The following is an 18,414-nucleotide window of genomic DNA, read 5'->3' as shown; positions in this document are numbered from 1 at the left end:
TACAGCCTAACAATTACAGCACATGATTAGAAAGTGATGTTCAGTGTGGTAAGTTTTGCCCAAGTACATTGCAGCCTTCCTCTGTCATCTGCTCCATCAATTGGGATATTTTTCTGGATGASGATACTCCAACAATCCTGCTGAAGCTGTTCCAAGGATTCACAAATTCAGAAGTACTGTACAAAGGATAATACCACCTATAATCAACTAGTTAGGGCATTCATCTGGAGAAAAAGTTCTGCATTTTAGACAATATTCTAAGGTAATTGTTCATATTTTTATACTGAACATTAAAACTAACAAACATAATTTGAGAATTATCCCATAAAGTGTAAGAATTCTCCTTGATAGGTCAAAATCTTTTGCACTATTTAAGAGAAAGCTGCAGAAGTACCACATTTTGAGAATACATGACTAATCTCAATTCTTTTAATGCAGACTATGAACATGTATACATGGTCCTACCAGTTTCCCAATGAGACATACACATTTTGGGGCTCATAGTAGGTCAAGTTYGCAAATTACCCTGTGGCACCAAATGATGGCTCACTGTGGAAGTCCTYTAGGTGAGAAATTCTCCCCCAATCCTGGAGAAATAGCTTAGTCAAYTGCATGATTAATTAATTTTCTATAATCAGCACAGTGCTTCCTTTTATTGAAGTGTCAGGCAGCTTTTTTTCCTGTTTCTGAGGATTTTTTTAAGCCTGTGAGCAATTATGATACATATGTGACTAGAAAGGCTCAATTTTTTCCAAAGAGAATATATCCTACACATCTGTTACAGTAACACAAATCCTCTTTGGTCTGCAAAAATTTTGGGTGGTGTTTAGCTCAGTTKTGAATTTTCCTACCCAATAAAACATGAAGAATGCACTTTGCAATTAAGAAGTGGTCATATCAGGTCACATCAAACCACAGAAAGATGCACTTTTAGGGGTTTAGAACTCGGCCTTTTTTTCAAGAATCAGAGTTTGAAAGTTAGTTGAACCTAGAAATACACAGCATGTTGTTTGATGGCAGCACTAAACAGTAAACTTAGGAGCTGGCACCAGGAGGAAGAACAATGATACATAATGAACCTGCTGAGCACAAATTAGAAGTTGCAGTGTGTGTCATTAAAGAAATCATACATGAATTTACCAGAGGAGAAATAACTACCAAGCCTAAAGACCACACTGACATATTTTCCATATAACTAGTTATAGAACATTTTCCATAAAACCCTGAAGGCATCAGAACTACTATGAGCTGAACAATAGCTTTTGGTTTTGAAGCTACGTAGCAACATTCCCATTCAAAATGTTTTGGCAAGGAATTAGTTTGCTACTGATTTATCATGTTTTACATTTAGATTCCAAGATAAAAACACATTGGAGGAAATAACTTCTACAATTCKACTGTTCAATTATTGTCTTTTTAATTTTTATTAAGAACAGTTATAATTTAGTAAACATAGCAATTAGATTTGTGCTTTTCATTTATAGAAGGCTTTTCATTTATATATGGATTCAAGTACCGTTAGAAAGTCTTATAATTTTATTTCAGTGGGAATTTACCAATACCTTAAATTGGTACCTAATCTTTCAAATGAAGTTATAGCAAATTCAAAGCAACAACCATTTGACATTCAAGAAAAGGTGGTAGCTTGTGTTCAATACCTGATTTTCCTTCATGATGAATATGGTGATGTTTTAGCATTCCTCACAGAAAACAATAAAAAATCCTCYATAGTTGACATGTAGGACCAGGAAATATTGTAGTATGGGAAGTAGAGGAGTGTTATGAAAGAAAGCAGTCCGTTCTCTTGAAGAAATCACTGTCATCATCTGCTGAGAAATGATAGCTCAATGACTTATTAGTTCCTTCTTTTCATGATTATGTGCATTCCATGACTAGCCTGCACAATTTTAAAATGCCAGAATTTCTGTAAATCCTTCCATCTCATTTTCTGTTCTCTGTCCTGTTTTTAATAATACTAAAAAGTCGAATATGCAGAATTTGTCTTTATGATTCATAAGTCATGGAAAAATGACAGCTGAGCAAAAGACACAGCTCCTCCAAGTGCCTCAGACAAATTTGAAAGTGGGTTCATGTATCAGAGATGCCAAAGAATCCACACCCAAGAAACCTCTAGCTGTAGACAACTGCTTCAGTTGGCTGGAAATCCATTCATTCAGTTCTGATATTTATGCAGTAWTCTCATTCTCTTCGGGAATAACTTATTCCTCCCAGTTGAATCAGATTTCAATAGAAACTGCTGTGTTAAATGTAGTAGTAGATGCATCTGTGGTGTTACACCCAGGATCTGAACTGTAGTTTAAAGGCAGCACGTGTAATGGATGCTGGTGCGGTAGGTGGAGATGGCCAGCGATCCAAAGTATGTTAAAGGATCCATCAGGATTTTTTAGGTAGAGATAAGATTCAAAGATGGGCAGATAGGCTTGATCTACAGAGCACAGGGAACACTTGATGAGAAAAGGATGGACCAGAGCACCCGCAATGGCCAGTATCAAAAAACAGCCAAACCCACCTGTACTCTCCCCCCCTATTCCATGTGAACTGGTTCCATTTGGTATTTTAGTAACAGGATAATTATAGCACCTAATGTAGTGTGCAAACGACCTGCTGAGGCTTTATTCAGCTAYGAAGCTTCTGTTTATCAGCTTGAATATCTCAAGAGCCTATTCTCTAAGTGTCAGTGTGATTTATAGGTGTGTACCTACTGCATTAACTCTTTCCCACAAAGCTGTTTTCCCCAACGATCTTCAACACTTAAGCCARGCAGTCACTCACTCCTTTTAAAATTATAGGCAATTGTATTGCTGGAAGATATTCAAGTATATCAAGACAGCCTCAGGAACAAACAGTCCCACATCCTTTCCTCTCCTCCCACCTCTACTTTAAAAACCTGACACAGCCAAAACACAATTCTTCCCTGACAGCTCTGCTGAAGAACAAGGAGTAGCTATAATAAACAATTAAAACAGTGAAATCATTGGCAGATTCCTAGTTACACAAGGGTGAAAAAATACATCACTTATAAGTTTATGGTGTACCATAGAGAATTGGAGAGAAAAAACATTTTTGGAAAATAGGAGSTCCTTAGCATTGAGGTTGTATTTCRAAAGAAGAGGAACAAGTCTACTTTCAGACAAAGTGTGAATGCTTTATCTACAATGAATACCCAGTTTTTGAAAGTGGCTRCACCAAACCCAACACAAGCAATAAAAGTCTTCCTTAAAGTGCTGCTGCTGAGATGGCAATGGCCCCTGGTCCATGATCATAGCCATCTTGGCTTCTATCAGCAAAAGATCTTCCTTATTTTACAGGTTTTGGACCAAGCCCCAGATAACTCACAGATCTTAATTTAGCTTTCGCAGAACTATTTTCCAACAAGCTAATGTGACTTCAACTCAAACCAGAACCCTTTGAACACAGTGTGACTTTATAGATGTTTACATACTTCTGTAACAGAAGTTCACCTTCTTTCTAATTTATGACTCAAGAGTTCTTTTCAGAAGAATATAGTAAATTCCCTGCAGAGTCATTAATTTTCATGCCATCTATTTGTCAATGGATCTTTTCTGTTGTCAAATTGCACTCATTTTAGTCGCTGTGTAGATTTGCAAATGTGAGCTGCCCACACGCTCAGTATAAATATCCATTTTCAGGTATGGCTTCAAACGTTTTTTTATGAGTAAATTAGACCGAACTACTCAAATGACTGTATTTCCACGTGTGTCTGTGTGAGAGCTGACAGGATGAGCACGTGTATTTTTACGATGTGAGTTGTCTGTGATGAAGATGTTGAATAAAACCAGTAATTAATACAGTAATTAAAATATAAAACTCGACTCAGCATTTTGATGCTATTCCTGACTCTCCCTGGCTTGCTTTATTATATTTTGTGAAAGTAACTTGGCCCGATTCTGCAAATACTTTCACTTATGAAAAGTATCACAAAAGACTGTATACAGGGTAATAAAGCTTTATTTGCTTAAATTACCAAAACCTGGTGCTTAAAGTGTTTCACACTGCTATGATCCACAGAATTATTCCGCCACGCCATAGCGTGGTGTTACAATACAGGGTGTTTAACAGAACATTTAAGTAGTAGTACTCAGTACTAATCATCCCCAAGCAAAAGCATCAGTGCATAACAGAAGAGTAAGGAAGGCAGAAACACTGCGACTCCTATCTACAGCAGCTCCTTCCAACTGCTTTGTTTGTTTCTCTCCTCGACTCAAACTCTATTGCTAAGCCGTTAGCATTCATAGAACCAACTTCCTTTTCCTACTGGCGCCTGAACACCCAGAACGCCGCTGAGATGCCTCAGCAGGAAGGCACACCTGAGGAATGATGAGGCGAGAAAGAACACAGCTCGGGGGCTCTGGGTTTCCGTGCCTGCCCCCGTGACACGGACCCTGCCAGAYGCCAGCAGGAGCGATTCTCCCTTCGTCTCTTCGGCATTCCCACGGGAGCCACGCTCTCCGCTCCCTGCCCGAGCCTTCCGAGCAGCGGCCGGGCGTGCGAGGCCGAGCCGCCCCGGAGGCATCGGGCTGCGAGGAACCGACACGCCGGAGGCGGATTCCTCACTCGGGYCGCCGGCAGAGCCGTGCGGGTGCCAGCATGCCGCCGGAGAGCCCCCGCTCAAGGGGCTGCCCAGGGGAGCCGCACGCACGACGGAGACACGCGGTGTTCCTCAGCCGCTACTGCGGGGAGGATGAGCCAGCTCTAGCCGACACAACTCCCGCCCCCGCGCTGCCGCCGTGCCAAGGCGCCAGCCATGTTCCCGCATCGCCCCCACCTCAGGCGCCAGGGGCGGAGAGGGGGAAGGGAGGGCGGGCTGGGAGGCGGTGCCGGGACTGCCGCCCCCTCCCACCTGCCGCTCCCCGCGACCGCCCCCGCCCCTCGGGCCGCGCTCGCGCCGCCAGCCCCGCCGCTGATTGGCCGCGCCGCCCGCCCGTCAGCGCCGTTCCCGCAGGGGCGGGGCCGAGCCGCGCTGTCAGAAGCGCGCGGGGAGGGAGCGGCGGCGGGCAGCGCGGGGGGCGGTGGGGTGAGAGCAGCTTGGAGCTCGTCGTTCTCCTCCCTCGTTTTTTTTTTTTTCCTTCCCGGGCTTTTTTACACAGTCGCCCCCTCCCCCTGAGGTCTTCTGCAGAGATTATCTGTCAGTAGCCACCTGCCTACCCCGGACTGTTCGGGCTCTTCTCCCGCAGAGGCCGAGCGCTCGGTCCAGCGGAGCGGGGGCAGATCCCCGCGGCCAGGGGCTCCCTCAGCGACCGCGCTCCGCCTCGCCCGCCGGTGCCGCTCCCACAGCGCCATGGATCATCAGCCCAAGTTCTTCGAGAACCTCTCGGGCGCCGGGAAGGCCATCGGAGTGCTGACCAGCGGCGGCGATGCCCAAGGTAGCGGCTCACGCCGTTCAYTCCGGGAGCACGGGAAGGATGAGGGGAAGGAGAACGCGGGGGAGCTGAGGGTACTGTGGGGCGTGGGTCAGCAGCAGGAGAGGGCGAGGAGGGGTCAGGAAGGAAGCGCCTCCCCGGCTGGTCCATGCGGGAGGCCAGCGTGGGTTGCCCCAGGGCTGGTGTCGGGAAGTCACGGTGCCGCACATGGAGGGGGAGTGGGGAGAGGGCCCTGGGAGCGGGACACAGGGGATTGCAGTGGTGCCTGGGTTCCTCTTTCCGTGCTGGCCTTCGAGCCGGCTTTCCTACTAAGCGCATTTAAAAGAAAAATAATTTTTGTGCGGCCTGAGCGCCTGAGGTGCAAACGTCCCCTCACCCGTTGCTCCCTCCCTTCCTCGCCACGTTTCCTCAGAGCCAGCCTGTGCAATGGAGAGGGTAGAAACGCTGCAGCAACTTTTACTACCAAGATGTCTCGTCCCCTCGGGAGATGGTGGGGAGAGGAGGGTGAGGAGGGATGGCTGATGCGAGCGGGGGAGGAGGAGGTCGTGCCGCCCTGCACGGCGGGTGGGAGGCTTGGCTGCGCTGCTGGGGCTCTGCCAGCCCTCGCCTCATCTGCTTTTCACTTGGTTTTGGCACCAGGAACACGTTTATATTCCTACCCGTGATTTAGAACGCTCAGATGGTGGTTTACTCTCTCCCCCGGTAGGAGTATGTTAGAAACGTGTCTCACCTTCTTAAATCTCTTCAGTGTAGAGGAAGTCGTAGCTACTACAGGACAGGGCGAACAAAAGACCTACATACATTAAGAGGGAAGGGAAAGGAAAGAGGCTTGATCCCAATATAACTAATCAAGAATCCAGTTTTTTCTGCACTTTAGTTTACCCTTTTCTACTAGAAAGTCACGATGGGTCCTTTACCACTCATCTGATTCTGTGATTCTGTGGTAATAGTTTGAAGTTTCAGTTAATTAAGATTCTAAACCCGCAATGTTCCGTGTAGTTCGAGAGGACTCTTGCTCTGTTTTTTACCAGGAGAGTTGTTCAGTTATAATTGCTTTTAGCACCTTCCCTTAATTTATGGTTATTTTGCTTTAGGTTTGTTTTTTTTTTGTATCCCGGGAGTGTCTCGAGAGTACTTTCACTTAAAGAAGCAGCACTCATTCGCGTTTGTGACGAGAATGGGGGGTGGGAGCCTCTCCTTCCTTTCTGTCTGCGCTCAGTTGTTCAGGGACCAGTCTTTCCCCACATTTTAGTCGGGGTGGTGCCGGGACCAGCCCGCGGCCGGGACGGCGTCCCCTCTCCTCTTCCCCTGGCTTCCCGGMGCGTCCATGCGGTGGTAGCTTGCATGGACCAGTGTCTCGGCTCTCCCTCCCTCCCTCCGCCGGTGTGTACGTGATCCGCTGCGAGTCGCTGCAGATTCCGCCTCTTTGCGTCATCTGGGCTGGGAGAAGCATCCTCCCTCCCYCTGCCTGGAGGAATAACGGGGAGCCCCCGGGTTTACCTAGGATTATCCGAAACTCTAATCGGGATGAAAGGGATTTGTTAGCATCGAGGAAGAAAATGTKGCCGTTCTGGAGAAAAAGCAAATCGATTCATTTAAATGGCTTCTCTCTTGCTCCTCGGTGGGGCTACACTTGTTCGAGTTTTATCCTGTTTGCCCTCAGTGACATCAATTCCACTGCTTWATTATTCTAGGAGGAACTGGGAGTCAGAACATCTCCGTCTTAATGGTCTGGCGGCCAAATCGCCATTTTAATTTAAAAGTGTGGCAGGGCAGTGCCTGAAGCAGCAGCAGCGTGTTCAGCAAGAGGCTGAGCCCTGCAACTTGCTTCCGCGTGGCTGGAGATTATATAATGCATCAGCAGATGCATCTCTTTTTATAAAGTATTAATCTGCACTTGCCACTATGTGAATTAAGGCATTTAAAGGGCTTGTAGAATCCATGGGTAACATCTAGACTTTGCATCTGGCAGATTGCCACAGAAGCATGGATGGTTCCAAAGTAACAGCCCGTGAAAGTTGCTCTCTAAGGAGTGGGGCTGTCACAAAGACCAAAAAAGTAAACTGGACGCCTTCCAAGCTGTTCCATTGGCAGCACTGCCATTCTAACATTGAAGAACAAGGAAATAAAATCCCCAGCATTTCAGAACTTGATCATTTCACCTGAATGACACAACACAGTGTGTGACCATAACCCTTACTATCTTGGTAACAGCGGAGGTGTGTAAAATACACAGCCTCAAGTCAGTTTGAAGGTTAGGAGTTAAACAGGGGACAGAATCATGCCCTGAGTCATGCCCTGTCAAGGTCATTTGCCCTCTGAAGGACAGAGTGCAAATGTATGAGAGAAGCGAAGTCCTGAAGTACACACAGAAGGAAATATGTTGCTGTTACTGCTGTTTGAAAGTAATCTGTTCAAGCAAAATGTCGGAGAGGTAAAGTTACTATCTCAGAAGTAGGCAAAAAAGTTCTAGTAATAGGGAAGTAGTTGCAGTCTTCTGTTTTGTCTTWGATTTGTTAGACACTAAAAGGCTTCAGAGTATCTGTAATCCAAATTAAACTCACARACAATTGAGTGGAAAAAACACACGYTAAACACAAAATATTAATAGGTGCCAGGATTTAGATTGCACTGTAAATCTGAGCATAGAATAAAACATACATGAAATTATTTTAAGGTGAAATTACTGCCTTTGCTGTTRTTGTACTTCACAATAATTTAAAAGTAGAATTATCTAAATTACACAAGGCTTTCTGTTAATAGGGCATGTTAAGTTTTCAGTTACTTCCCCGCATTTGTGCTGCTTCCTTGAAAGTCTTACTTTCCTTACTTTTTCTGCCTGTAGATTTTTAAAGACTGTAAGAATGTGTGTGTGTGATACTAGAACTATTATGGTTTACTCACTATTGTTTTGTTTGGTGGAGTTAAAGAATTTATCAGTGATCAGTTTCACAGGAAAATAGATTTGTATTTAGTACTTTTAATAAGTACTAAACATGACAGTCTATCACCTTAGCTAGCCAGCTGTTAAATTTTGGACTAAAAATGTACTTTCCATTAKAATCACAAGTTACCTTGAGAGGTGAAAGAAGTTCTGACAAACAATTCTCAATATTTAGGSGTTGGTTTGGTTTCTGGACTGTTTCTAAATTGTACTGGTTGCAACTCAGAAACGTAATTTARTAAATGGGGTTTAATAAGTCGCGCTTCTCTTTTCACTTTGTGGCATTCTTCGGCCATGGTCTGCTTCGGGTCATGAAGTATGCTGGTTAAATTTTCTGTGGGTTGCCAGTGGCTGCCACAGACAGTTTTGGCCACTGTAGGACACTTAYGTGCACACAGCCTCCACAGTTTATTCCAGGACCGTGGTAAGTACAGCTTCACAGCAGGAAGAGTCATCGGAAAGCCRGTGACAGAAGGTGATTGTGCACTCTGGGGAGAGGATGTGTTTGTGGCTACTGAGTCGCTGCCCAGTCAACTGACTCAAGATCATTGTCTTTGAATATGACCTTGTTGTTTTTGAGGTAAAGATTCGGTCTTGTGGGGGACAGCATATGTAAAGGATGTAATGGTCTGGAATATCATAGCCCATCCTACTGAAGAAAGGAGCTACGTGTCTCTAAGTTCGAAGCTTCCCAGCATTCCAAGGCATATTTAGTAATGTAGGTGCATGATTCTTGACCTGGGGACATAGATTGGAAGAAATCTCCATGCTGAACAAATGAAAAAGCTCAACTCTTTTAGTAAATACTGGGTTTAAAAACAGCCTTAAAGGAACCCTATAGCCTTTTGGACTCTAGAGTTTTGGAGTACCACAGACCATGACAGTGGAAGCAGAGATCTACACGTTTATGCTTTTGAAGCATTACAGGCTTCTGAGGAACATCTCAAGACTTATTAAAAATGGTAGTGCAAATTTACTGATCTCRTTGTGGTGGCAATTCGTATTTCCATCATAAGCCCCTGAACTAACACAGAAAAAAAATACTTTTTTTTTAATAAAAAATCACAAATCAAAACAACCCACCCTCTTCTTCTGTCATCCAAATTAATTTGTTAGCATTTATGTAATTTGAACATAGTCACAAGGAGTTTTTGAATTCTAGCCCTCCAAAAGGCACCTTTTCCAGCTAACAGTAGTGCATGCAARTAGGCATGTATATGAAATACATATATATGTGTCCATAGATAAAATACTATAAATAATATTTGTATTAATAAATTAAGAAATATAGTTATTAATGGATTAGTGTAACTATTCCAATACATTTAATATTTTTGAGAAGCTGCTTCTATAATAAGTGGATTCAACAATTGAAACTGGTTTCTTAAGATTTTTATTGTAATTTTTAAGAAGGAAGTACATTTGCCATCTCGATGTAATGCTATTATATATATTTGTGCAATGGAATGTTACTGTTCAGATTAATTGTGTAATGTTTTCTTCAGGTATCTAGATTAATTACTGTGATTGTATGCAATGAAATCTGTAATGTAATTAAAAGTACAAACCCAAGTTGTTTTTTAAATGATTTGTTCAGTTCTTGTTATTTGACTACTTCTCTTTTGATGGGTGTAGGCTCTTACATGCTTACTGACATAACCATTTACATATTTGAATAAAATCTTTCTGTTTGGTAAAATGTTCAGACATTTTCCTTAGTGATTTTTMTAAATAGTTTTTTAAGTCTGAATCTCTGTTCAGGGTAGCACTGAAACATATATGCTAAGTCATTAAGCCTGCGTTARAGCCAGTGTTTATCTTTAAAATTGGTGGTACTTAAGTACTTCTTGATGCTTGTCCAAGATGTATAGTTTTGATTTTGCTTTTGAATGGTTTATATTACAGTTACTTAYATAAACGCATGTCTAGCTGAGTAAAGCAAGGCAAACCTGGCTTAAACACAAAATCATGTAGAACCTTCTCTGTTGTAGTGGTACATATGTGTGTGAACCAGGATATAGGCAGAAGATAGGGGTACTCGTGGAGGCAGGGAGTACCTCTGAAATAYTTTAAAGATTTCTCCAGTATTGTTTGTAGCCCTGTTAATGAAAACTAACTGCTCCTTTTAAGGACAACTGAATAGACAATATGAAGAAGGACAATAAATTTTCAACTTTTAAATTCATTTGGATATTATGTAAAGCCATGTAAGTCGTTGCATTTCGCTTAATCTTTGCTTAGTCCAAAAGAGCAAATAAACCTTTCCCTCTTTCCAAGGCTTTAATGCAAAAGCAAGTGGTAATTCAGGAAGATTTWAAATAATTCTTACATTATTAAACAAAAATACTGGTTTTACTTTGGGCTTTCTTTTGAACTTGCTATTCTAATCCTATATGTTTATCAAAGTGTATTTATTATTCAGGACTAAATCCACAGTTAACCCAGTAAATCTCTTTTTGAGTAAAAAGCATATAATTACATTTCATAGTTATTATGGTAATTGACAAATACTGCTGTAAGACTCCACAAATAATGAAATTGTATTAGGCAGTTCTACAGAGGCTTCACGAAATTTGATGTATTTTTTCTTGTATTACTGCAGTTTAGACAGYTAAATTGTAGAAGTCTAAAGCTTCAATGTGCTAATTGTACTTCATAGGTATCAAATTATAACATCCTYTAGTCCTCAGCCCTTCTGTAATGTAAGCCAGGAGCCTACCAGTAGACAACCAAGTCCTTTTTCTGTAAAAGGAGATAAAATACACACCACCAAATAATAGTGAAATGTATGTTACATAAGTTTATACAGCTGCAGTGGTGGTACTGGAAGATGCTTTTTGTCTGTAAGCTGTGGGACTTTTTTCCCTCAGGTTTTTCCCTTTCATGAAGCAGGCAGATTGTGAATTTTACCCATTTTTCATGCAAGAAAAACCTTGCATGAAAAAAGATATTCACTAAGAAATTATGTGGCTGTACTAAGAATTTGTATACACATATATAAAAACGTTCCACAGACAAATTAAACTAAACAACAGTAACCCACTCCAAAAAAAAAAGCAAACCCAAAGTCAAAACAAAACTGCCAAAAAAGTCCTTACCAAGCAACAACAAAAAAGCCTCCCACACAACATGTGCTTTAATAGAAGCAAGCTGTGGGCTTTGGTGAAAGGAGTACCTTGTGCTTGAGTCTTCCTGTTTGTGGAAAATRGCAGCACTGTGATGAGCTGTCAGCTCAGTAAAATTAAAGGTCTTTGTCTCCCAAGGCTGTTAATTTTGTTACSAAAACTGTTTCACTGAGGAGATAACTTCACTCTGTTTAATATGAAATGTAGCGTGCTAACTTTCTGTTCAGGACAGGCTGTCAAATGAGATTCTCTGCTTTTCTTTGGTGTCATCCAGTTCTTTGTCTAAAGCTATGCTTTTAGCTGTCTTGGCTTTTAAGAACTTTTTCCAGCTATGCCACAAGGCCGATTCTGGCTGAAAGAATTCTTGCTACAATTTCCTAATATAGAAAACACTTAGGTGAAAATAACTGTTACTCATGATTTTCATCTTAAATGACATCTACACAAACAACAAAAGCAACTTTTTGATTTTGGCAAACTTAATTTTTTTTGTTTCACACTTGAGTAGCTTCAGGGACTTTCTGGTGTATTCATAAGTAATAAATCTTTGCGAAAACTTGAGCCTCATTCTTTCGACAGGTTGACTTTCACAGCTCAGTATTTTTTCTAATAATGGTTGATACTGTAGGATTTGATCTTTGTAGCTTGCTGTGTTTATATATTCTAATTGCCAACTTTTTGTATCTGCAGAGGTGAACACTTAACACCCGTGTTTAGCAGCAGAGCTTACCTGCTGCTTGGCTGTTTTGATATTAAATGCATGAGATTTGGAGAATTGGTGCCTAGTACTTTGGATTGTCATGCTTCTTGCATCCGTTTTCTACTGATGTTCCAGAACTATCAGTGTAGCCTAACTACCTTTTGCTTCATGCTTTGCATAATCTTTTATGTCTGATTTAGTGGTAGGGAAGCAATTAGTTGATTACTTTTGGAAAGTTCCTGAGTAATGGGTAAGGTAATGCAGTATCTGAAGGGATGGGTTATAACAGAAATTCATTTGACCTGTGTAGAGGGACCAGTGAAACTTCCACTGTTGCTTAGGAGGTTGTGTTTGACCGTGGAACTTAAATGGAATATTTTGCAGGAGTATAACTTGTCAGGTGTCTGTGAGCAGGGAATTCCAATTGGAGCTTGCATTTTTGGGGCCAAAGTGGTGTTCAGATGCTTTTCTGTCAAATGAGTCCATGTAGCATTTTTAACRTTACTGCTACTTCTGCCTTTTTAAAGWAGCATCTGTCCAGGTCAACTTTGGCTCTGCTCCTCACAAAATACAGGTATATACAGCTGTGTTATTTTGGAAATCCCAGAAAAAAAGTTCAAATATAATTTCTCATTGGAAGGAGCTTAATTTTAGCTTGCTGAATGTTTTGCACTTCAAACAGAAAACTAACTRTTATTGTGAAATTATTTTACTTTCTTGTTCAGTAGCTGTAACTTTTACAATGCTATTTTGCAGTCAGCAGCAATTTAATCTCTGATTAGCACACACTGGCATTCACATAATTATTGTAACAAAGAATAGTTCTGGGCCCTTCGTTCTCATGGGCTGCTTGCACTGTYATTAAGCAAATTTCTGTTTTAATGGATGCTGGTCATTGTCTTTCTTTAGGAATGAATTCATGTTCCCTTTATTTTCAAGAYGTTGAATATTTTTACTATACAAAAAATACTGGATGACTGTAACAATGTGATTTTGCTTTTTCTTCCCAGGTATGAATGCTGCTGTGCGCGCAGTAGTACGCATGGGAATCTATGTAAATGCCAAAGTCTATTTTGTTTATGAGGTTAGTTTTCRTTTCTTTCATTCTGTATTTTGTCTTCTGACTAAATTTGAGTTTTTGTAGAAACAGTGTGGAGAGTAAATAGTATAAATTAAAAAATGTTGCAGGTGCCATTCCTTTTCATTGTGTGTTTTATTTAGTATTTTTAATTTTTGTGGAAATTTACTTGTCTGAAGTTATATTTTAAAACTGTAATTTATGAGTAATTTCTTAAATATATGGAKTTCTTTACATGCCACCAGAAACTTGAAAGGAGAGAAAACCAGAGGTGGGCGTCACTCTGCAGTGAGCTACATATCTGTGCACTTGTTGGATGTTTGGCCTTATTGTACTTCATAAATACTTTCCTAAACCTGGTCAAACCCAACTCCATTTTCTTAGGTATGATAAAGATGTGTCCTCAGCCTCATTTGACAGATTGCACAGCTTTATTTTGATCAAGAATACTGTGGCACTGGTGCCTTCTTGCCTGGCTAATAGGTAGAAAATTGTAACTGAAGAAACTCAACCAACAAAAAAAAGCCGCATCAAAAACCTGACCATCATTGGTGCATTCAGACATCAGTTTTGTGATACAAGCTTGGAACTGTATRTGCAGATAGATTGTAAATTTCTGTTACAATTATGAGATACGAAATAAACATGGTTTATTGCTAATGCTAAGTTTAATGCTAATGCCAAGGCGATGCTCCATGTATTTGTCTTCCTAGAAGACAAATGGAGTTAGACTTCCTTATAAAGGATTCTTTCAGTTCTTATACAATTTGCTAYACAGCAAATATATTGACCAAGAAGTCATTCTGTTCCCACTGGAATCGTTAGCGTAGAAGATCGATATGGGGGAAAGCTTGGTAGGTAATGTTCCTGATAAATTGTAATTTTAATGTTTAATATTAAAATATRGAATACTCAAAATCATAGAAGTGCTTAGAAAATACTGTTTTAGTTTTGTGCATGGCAAATACACAATTCATCTTTAAAAAGTATATTTATCCAGTTTTTTCTTGTCTGCTTGCTCCTATAGCTCATTTACTAATGAGATGCRAAGTGTATTGAAATGCAAATAAGCAGAGCACTGTGCTCCAAAATTCTTTCCTACTACAGTGCTACAGAAAGTTGCTCTGAATACTTAGTGTGTGCTAATTACATGKCCAATCTCTGGAATTCCTTCAGTGTTCAGCTGTTTTGCAGGCTTGCAAATGGGTCAGATACTTCTCTGAAAGTGAGGAGGGGGTTTTGGCCTTCTTTAAGGCCAGAACTTAGATTTGAATTTATTTTTAATTAAGTTTAAGTCAAGAATTGCCATATTTTGTCACCTTTTAAAAATATTTGGTGTCACAGAGTAATAAATTTCTAGGGAAATGTTTTTTTTTTTTTTTCTGGACTTACAAAATAGCGCTTTGCAAGTTAGCATGTTCCTGTGTTAACTGGTAAAGTTGGCCAGTGTGAAGTCACAGATATTTGTGAATGAAAAGTGATTGTAAAAAGCAAGTCGGGAATTTGGAGTTTGCTTTATGTATTGTCCTTCTATCTTCAGTGTAACAGTAGGATGTTGGGGGAAAATCACATGTCACTGTAAATATGGGCTCTGAAAAAGATCTTTGCTTCTAGGTTAGTCCATTCAGTTATATTTCGTAAAGTACAGAATATGAAGCTTTGTTCTTCTCTGACTTGTAATTGAAATATGAAGTCAGTTTTGTTTCACAATGCCTACAAGTACTTCAGAGAAACAGGGTTGCAAGCACTGAAATGAAATGAGTGTTTAATTGTATCCCTTTGAAATGGGAAACAGATGAAGGTGACAAGTGTAGTGAAGGTAAAAATCTTGTGAGACTTGGCATTATGTTCCCTGTTATAGGCCTTTGCGTGATGTATAGAGAGGAGATGTATTTTTGGGTATACTTCAATTATTTAATGCCTTTAATAAGATATTCCTTCTAAATTAGAAGGAATCAAATCGAATGCTGACTTGAGTGTGTTAAGCAGAGAGGGCAGCGTACCTTTAGCCAACCTTTAGACCTCTTACTTTAATGCATAGGTCAGGGTAAAATGATGCTTTTTTTTAAGCTGCTCTGAAAAAGTGAAGGTAAAACCTGAAGTGATAATATTCAAAAGAAGAAAAAAAAAATATTTGGATCCAAAAAATGAATTAAAAGTCTCAGGCTTTTCAAGTTTACTTTGCTGTAGTCATCATACGCTCTATTTCTCCTGTAGCTATGTCTGTCAAAGGAACTTTTTTTGCACTGTAAAACTGTCTTCTACAGTTGTAGGCAGCACTAGTTCCATATTCTAAATAAAGAAGTAACAGTTTTCCTAACTCGATTCTTCTTCATTTTGTGATGAGAAATTATTAAGGTAAATAAATAAAAATTGATAATGAATTAGATCRAAGCAATTTTTTAGCCTTCTTTAAGTTGGTTTTACTAAAGCCCAAAGAAGGAAACAGTTACATACTGGAATTCATGGGCTAKTTCGACTTCAAGTGCCCAAAGGAAAAAATGTAATAAACTCACATGCAAATGAAAACTGTAAGATAATTTAAATAAAAGCTATAATTTATTATGTATCTTTTTTATATTTTATATAAAACCTGTGAATTTATAGCTATAAAATAAAAACCCTTGTGTATCTTAATTAGAGCTAGYAGATTTCAAAATTTCACTGTAATTGCAAAACTAGTTACCCTAGTTTCACAGTTTTGTATTTTATAGAATTTTATTGAATCTTAATTTTATTTTTGTTTTATAGTATTGTTGATAATCAGCACATTATTCCTCAGACCTACTCCAGTCTGAATTAATATTTGAATACCTGTGGACTAACTCACAGTTTGAAAGTCTAGGAGCTSGAAGTATGTGTAGAATACCAGGCTGCTCTAGGGGGTAGTTTAATTTTTTTTTTYCACAATCGGAAGCTGTTAAAGCCGGGTCGATTTTGTTTTGTTTCGTTTTTTTTTTCYTTTTAATTGAGAATGGGAAGACAAAGAGATACCTCTCATTTATGGCAACTCATTTTAGAAACTTGAGGTCTTAAATATTTATACAAATAACCTGCCCTTTTTCCAGGATTGAAGCACATAGTTCCCAGTGGATGCGTGCTCTTGCWACTAAACTATGGAGCTTTTAGATTCTTCATCTTGATTAAGAGTCTTTTTCTCAAGAGGCCAGCACTGGGAATGCAATGGTACGGCAGTCATGGATTTCTGTGAGGAAAACTTCATGTCTTTTCTGTGGTGGTTTGTGCACTCAGTGACAATAGTATTTTATGTTGTTGAGCAGTGGCTAAGAAATCTCAGTAAGTGAATTTGCTTAACTGTTACAGCCYCAAGTGTGTCGCATGTAACACAACAGAAGATGGCTTGTTCTTTTTCAAAAACTTTTGTCTTCAGGGTTTATACTGGCAGCCACGTTAGCTCCTGACACTCTCTCAAGGAGTTGCAGTGTCTGTGAATCTACCCTGTGAACACTGGACCCACAGAGATGTCCTCTTGTTCTTTGAGTACTTAAATTCGGAGTAAATTAAGGRCTAAACTTAAAGTGGATCTGATCTTCCCAGACTGTACTTGTGGTATTTTTGACAGCTTAATTTTTTCCATTCTTGCCCCAAGGTTTGAGCATCTCAGTACCCAAAGTGCTGTATTTTTACAATCTGATTAAGAATTTTCTTTTTAAATGGAAATTGACAGATTCCCACCCTCATCTTAAGGTCTGTATTCGCATCTCCCAGTGATTTCCAGTAATACTATTGTAACAGTGTTGAACCTTCAAAAATAGATTGTCTAATTCTCATCAGTGTTTCAATAGGTAAAACTATAAATGGAAATTRTCATCACTGTTAATACTTCAGTTGTAATTAGTAATTTTTTTTTTCCTTACAGCTTTTCTAGAAAGCTGGTTTAATTCTATAGCTCGTATCTCTTAATGGTATGGAAAACAATGTGGAAGCTCTTGCATTAGTCAGAGGTAGCTTACACATACTCAGCAAACGACTGMATTAGGAAAAGCTAATACAAAGTTCAAACAGATAATGATTCCAGAGATTCCCTGTCCTTACCTCATAGTGGGAGGAATTGTTAGTACATCSCCTGTTCTCACTTGTCTATACAGATACAGATTCCTGATCAAAATGCACAGGTTCTTTCTATTTCAAAGAAGCATGGTGCAGGAATGGGTCATAGCTCATCCTCAGCCTACCTTTCAGGTGTTTCAAATCTTACATACAGCTTAAACTACTRTTTCATCTGTTTGCTTTTTTCGGTGTTTTAGGTTTGTTAATCTGCAAATTGGGGATTCTAATCTTGTAGTTTTGTTTACATATGTATTTCCTGTATGTAATAATTTTTGGATGTACTTTYGTTCTTCTCAAGTTGAAATGGAAGGTGAATGATGGGAGCACAGATGAACTGATAATATTTTTGTCAGTTTTCARTGCAGCTTACTGTAGTCAGTGTTGTAAACTGGGTTAATAGTCAACATTACACTTCTCTYTCAGGATTTATTGCCAGTGGATCTCTTGAGTTACTGTAGTTGCCAGTAGAAATATTGWCAGGAAAAGCTTTCACTCCATTACTGACAGTACAGAATTCTATGCTTTTAAAAAAAAGCAAATCAGCAAAGCAGTGATGAGTGAATTTAGTMATTTATTAGCCATCACCAATCTTAGCTGGATCCACTGTAAAGTTTCTTTTTGAAGATCTTTGCACTTTATCTGAGAAGTTCTGTTTTTTTTTTTAAAGTTAATACATAGATTAAACATTATTCCCTTTCCACCTTGCTCTTATWTTGAAGAAGTGTAAATAATGGCTTAGCCTCAGGTCATTATGAATATGTATTAGCATAAAAAGAGTGTCCTGTATGTAGAGGCCCACAAGGAAACTGGGGAGATACTTAACCAGGACAGGGTAAGGAGTAATGAGTTCAAACTGAAATAATGGAAATATAGGTTAGATATATGGAAGAAATTCTTTACTRTGAGAGTGGTGAGTCCCTGGAACAGGTTTCCCAGAGAAGATGTGGATGCCCCAACCCTGGAAGTGTTCTGGACAAGGTTGGATGGAGCRTTGAGCAGCCTGGTCTAGTGGGAGGTGTCCCTGCGGATGGCTGGGGAATTGAAAGTTGGTATCTTTAAGGTATCTTTCAACCCAAGCCATTTTATGTGTATAC

At 39.9% G+C, this 18,414-nt stretch overlaps 1 protein-coding gene across 4 annotated transcripts in view; it reads left to right on the top strand.

Annotated features, from left to right (window-relative positions):
- Window positions 1–5,104: 5,104 nt before the first annotated feature.
- The window catches only part of PFKP (phosphofructokinase, platelet), a 43,137-nt gene continuing 29,827 nt past the window's right edge, over window positions 5,105–18,414 (top strand). For 2 of the 4 annotated variants that reach the window (XM_057371155.1, XM_057371154.1), the window contains exons 1-2: window positions 5,106–5,405; window positions 13,182–13,255. In XM_057371155.1, the coding sequence (XP_057227138.1) occupies window positions 5,321–5,405; window positions 13,182–13,255 (159 nt within the window). In that variant the 5' untranslated portion in view covers window positions 5,106–5,320. Of the gene's footprint in view, window positions 5,406–13,181; window positions 13,256–16,364; window positions 16,436–18,414 lie in introns of those variants that run through there. The other 2 variants (XM_057371153.1, XM_057371156.1) reach the window with 2 other exon arrangements.

This window comes from Malurus melanocephalus, unplaced genomic scaffold (genome assembly GCF_030028575.1).
Source record: "Malurus melanocephalus ecotype Western Australia unplaced genomic scaffold, MMel_1.1 scaffold_142, whole genome shotgun sequence".
Classification (NCBI taxonomy): Eukaryota; Metazoa; Chordata; class Aves; order Passeriformes; family Maluridae; genus Malurus; species Malurus melanocephalus.
This window is presented reverse-complemented; position numbering and strand designations above follow the sequence as displayed.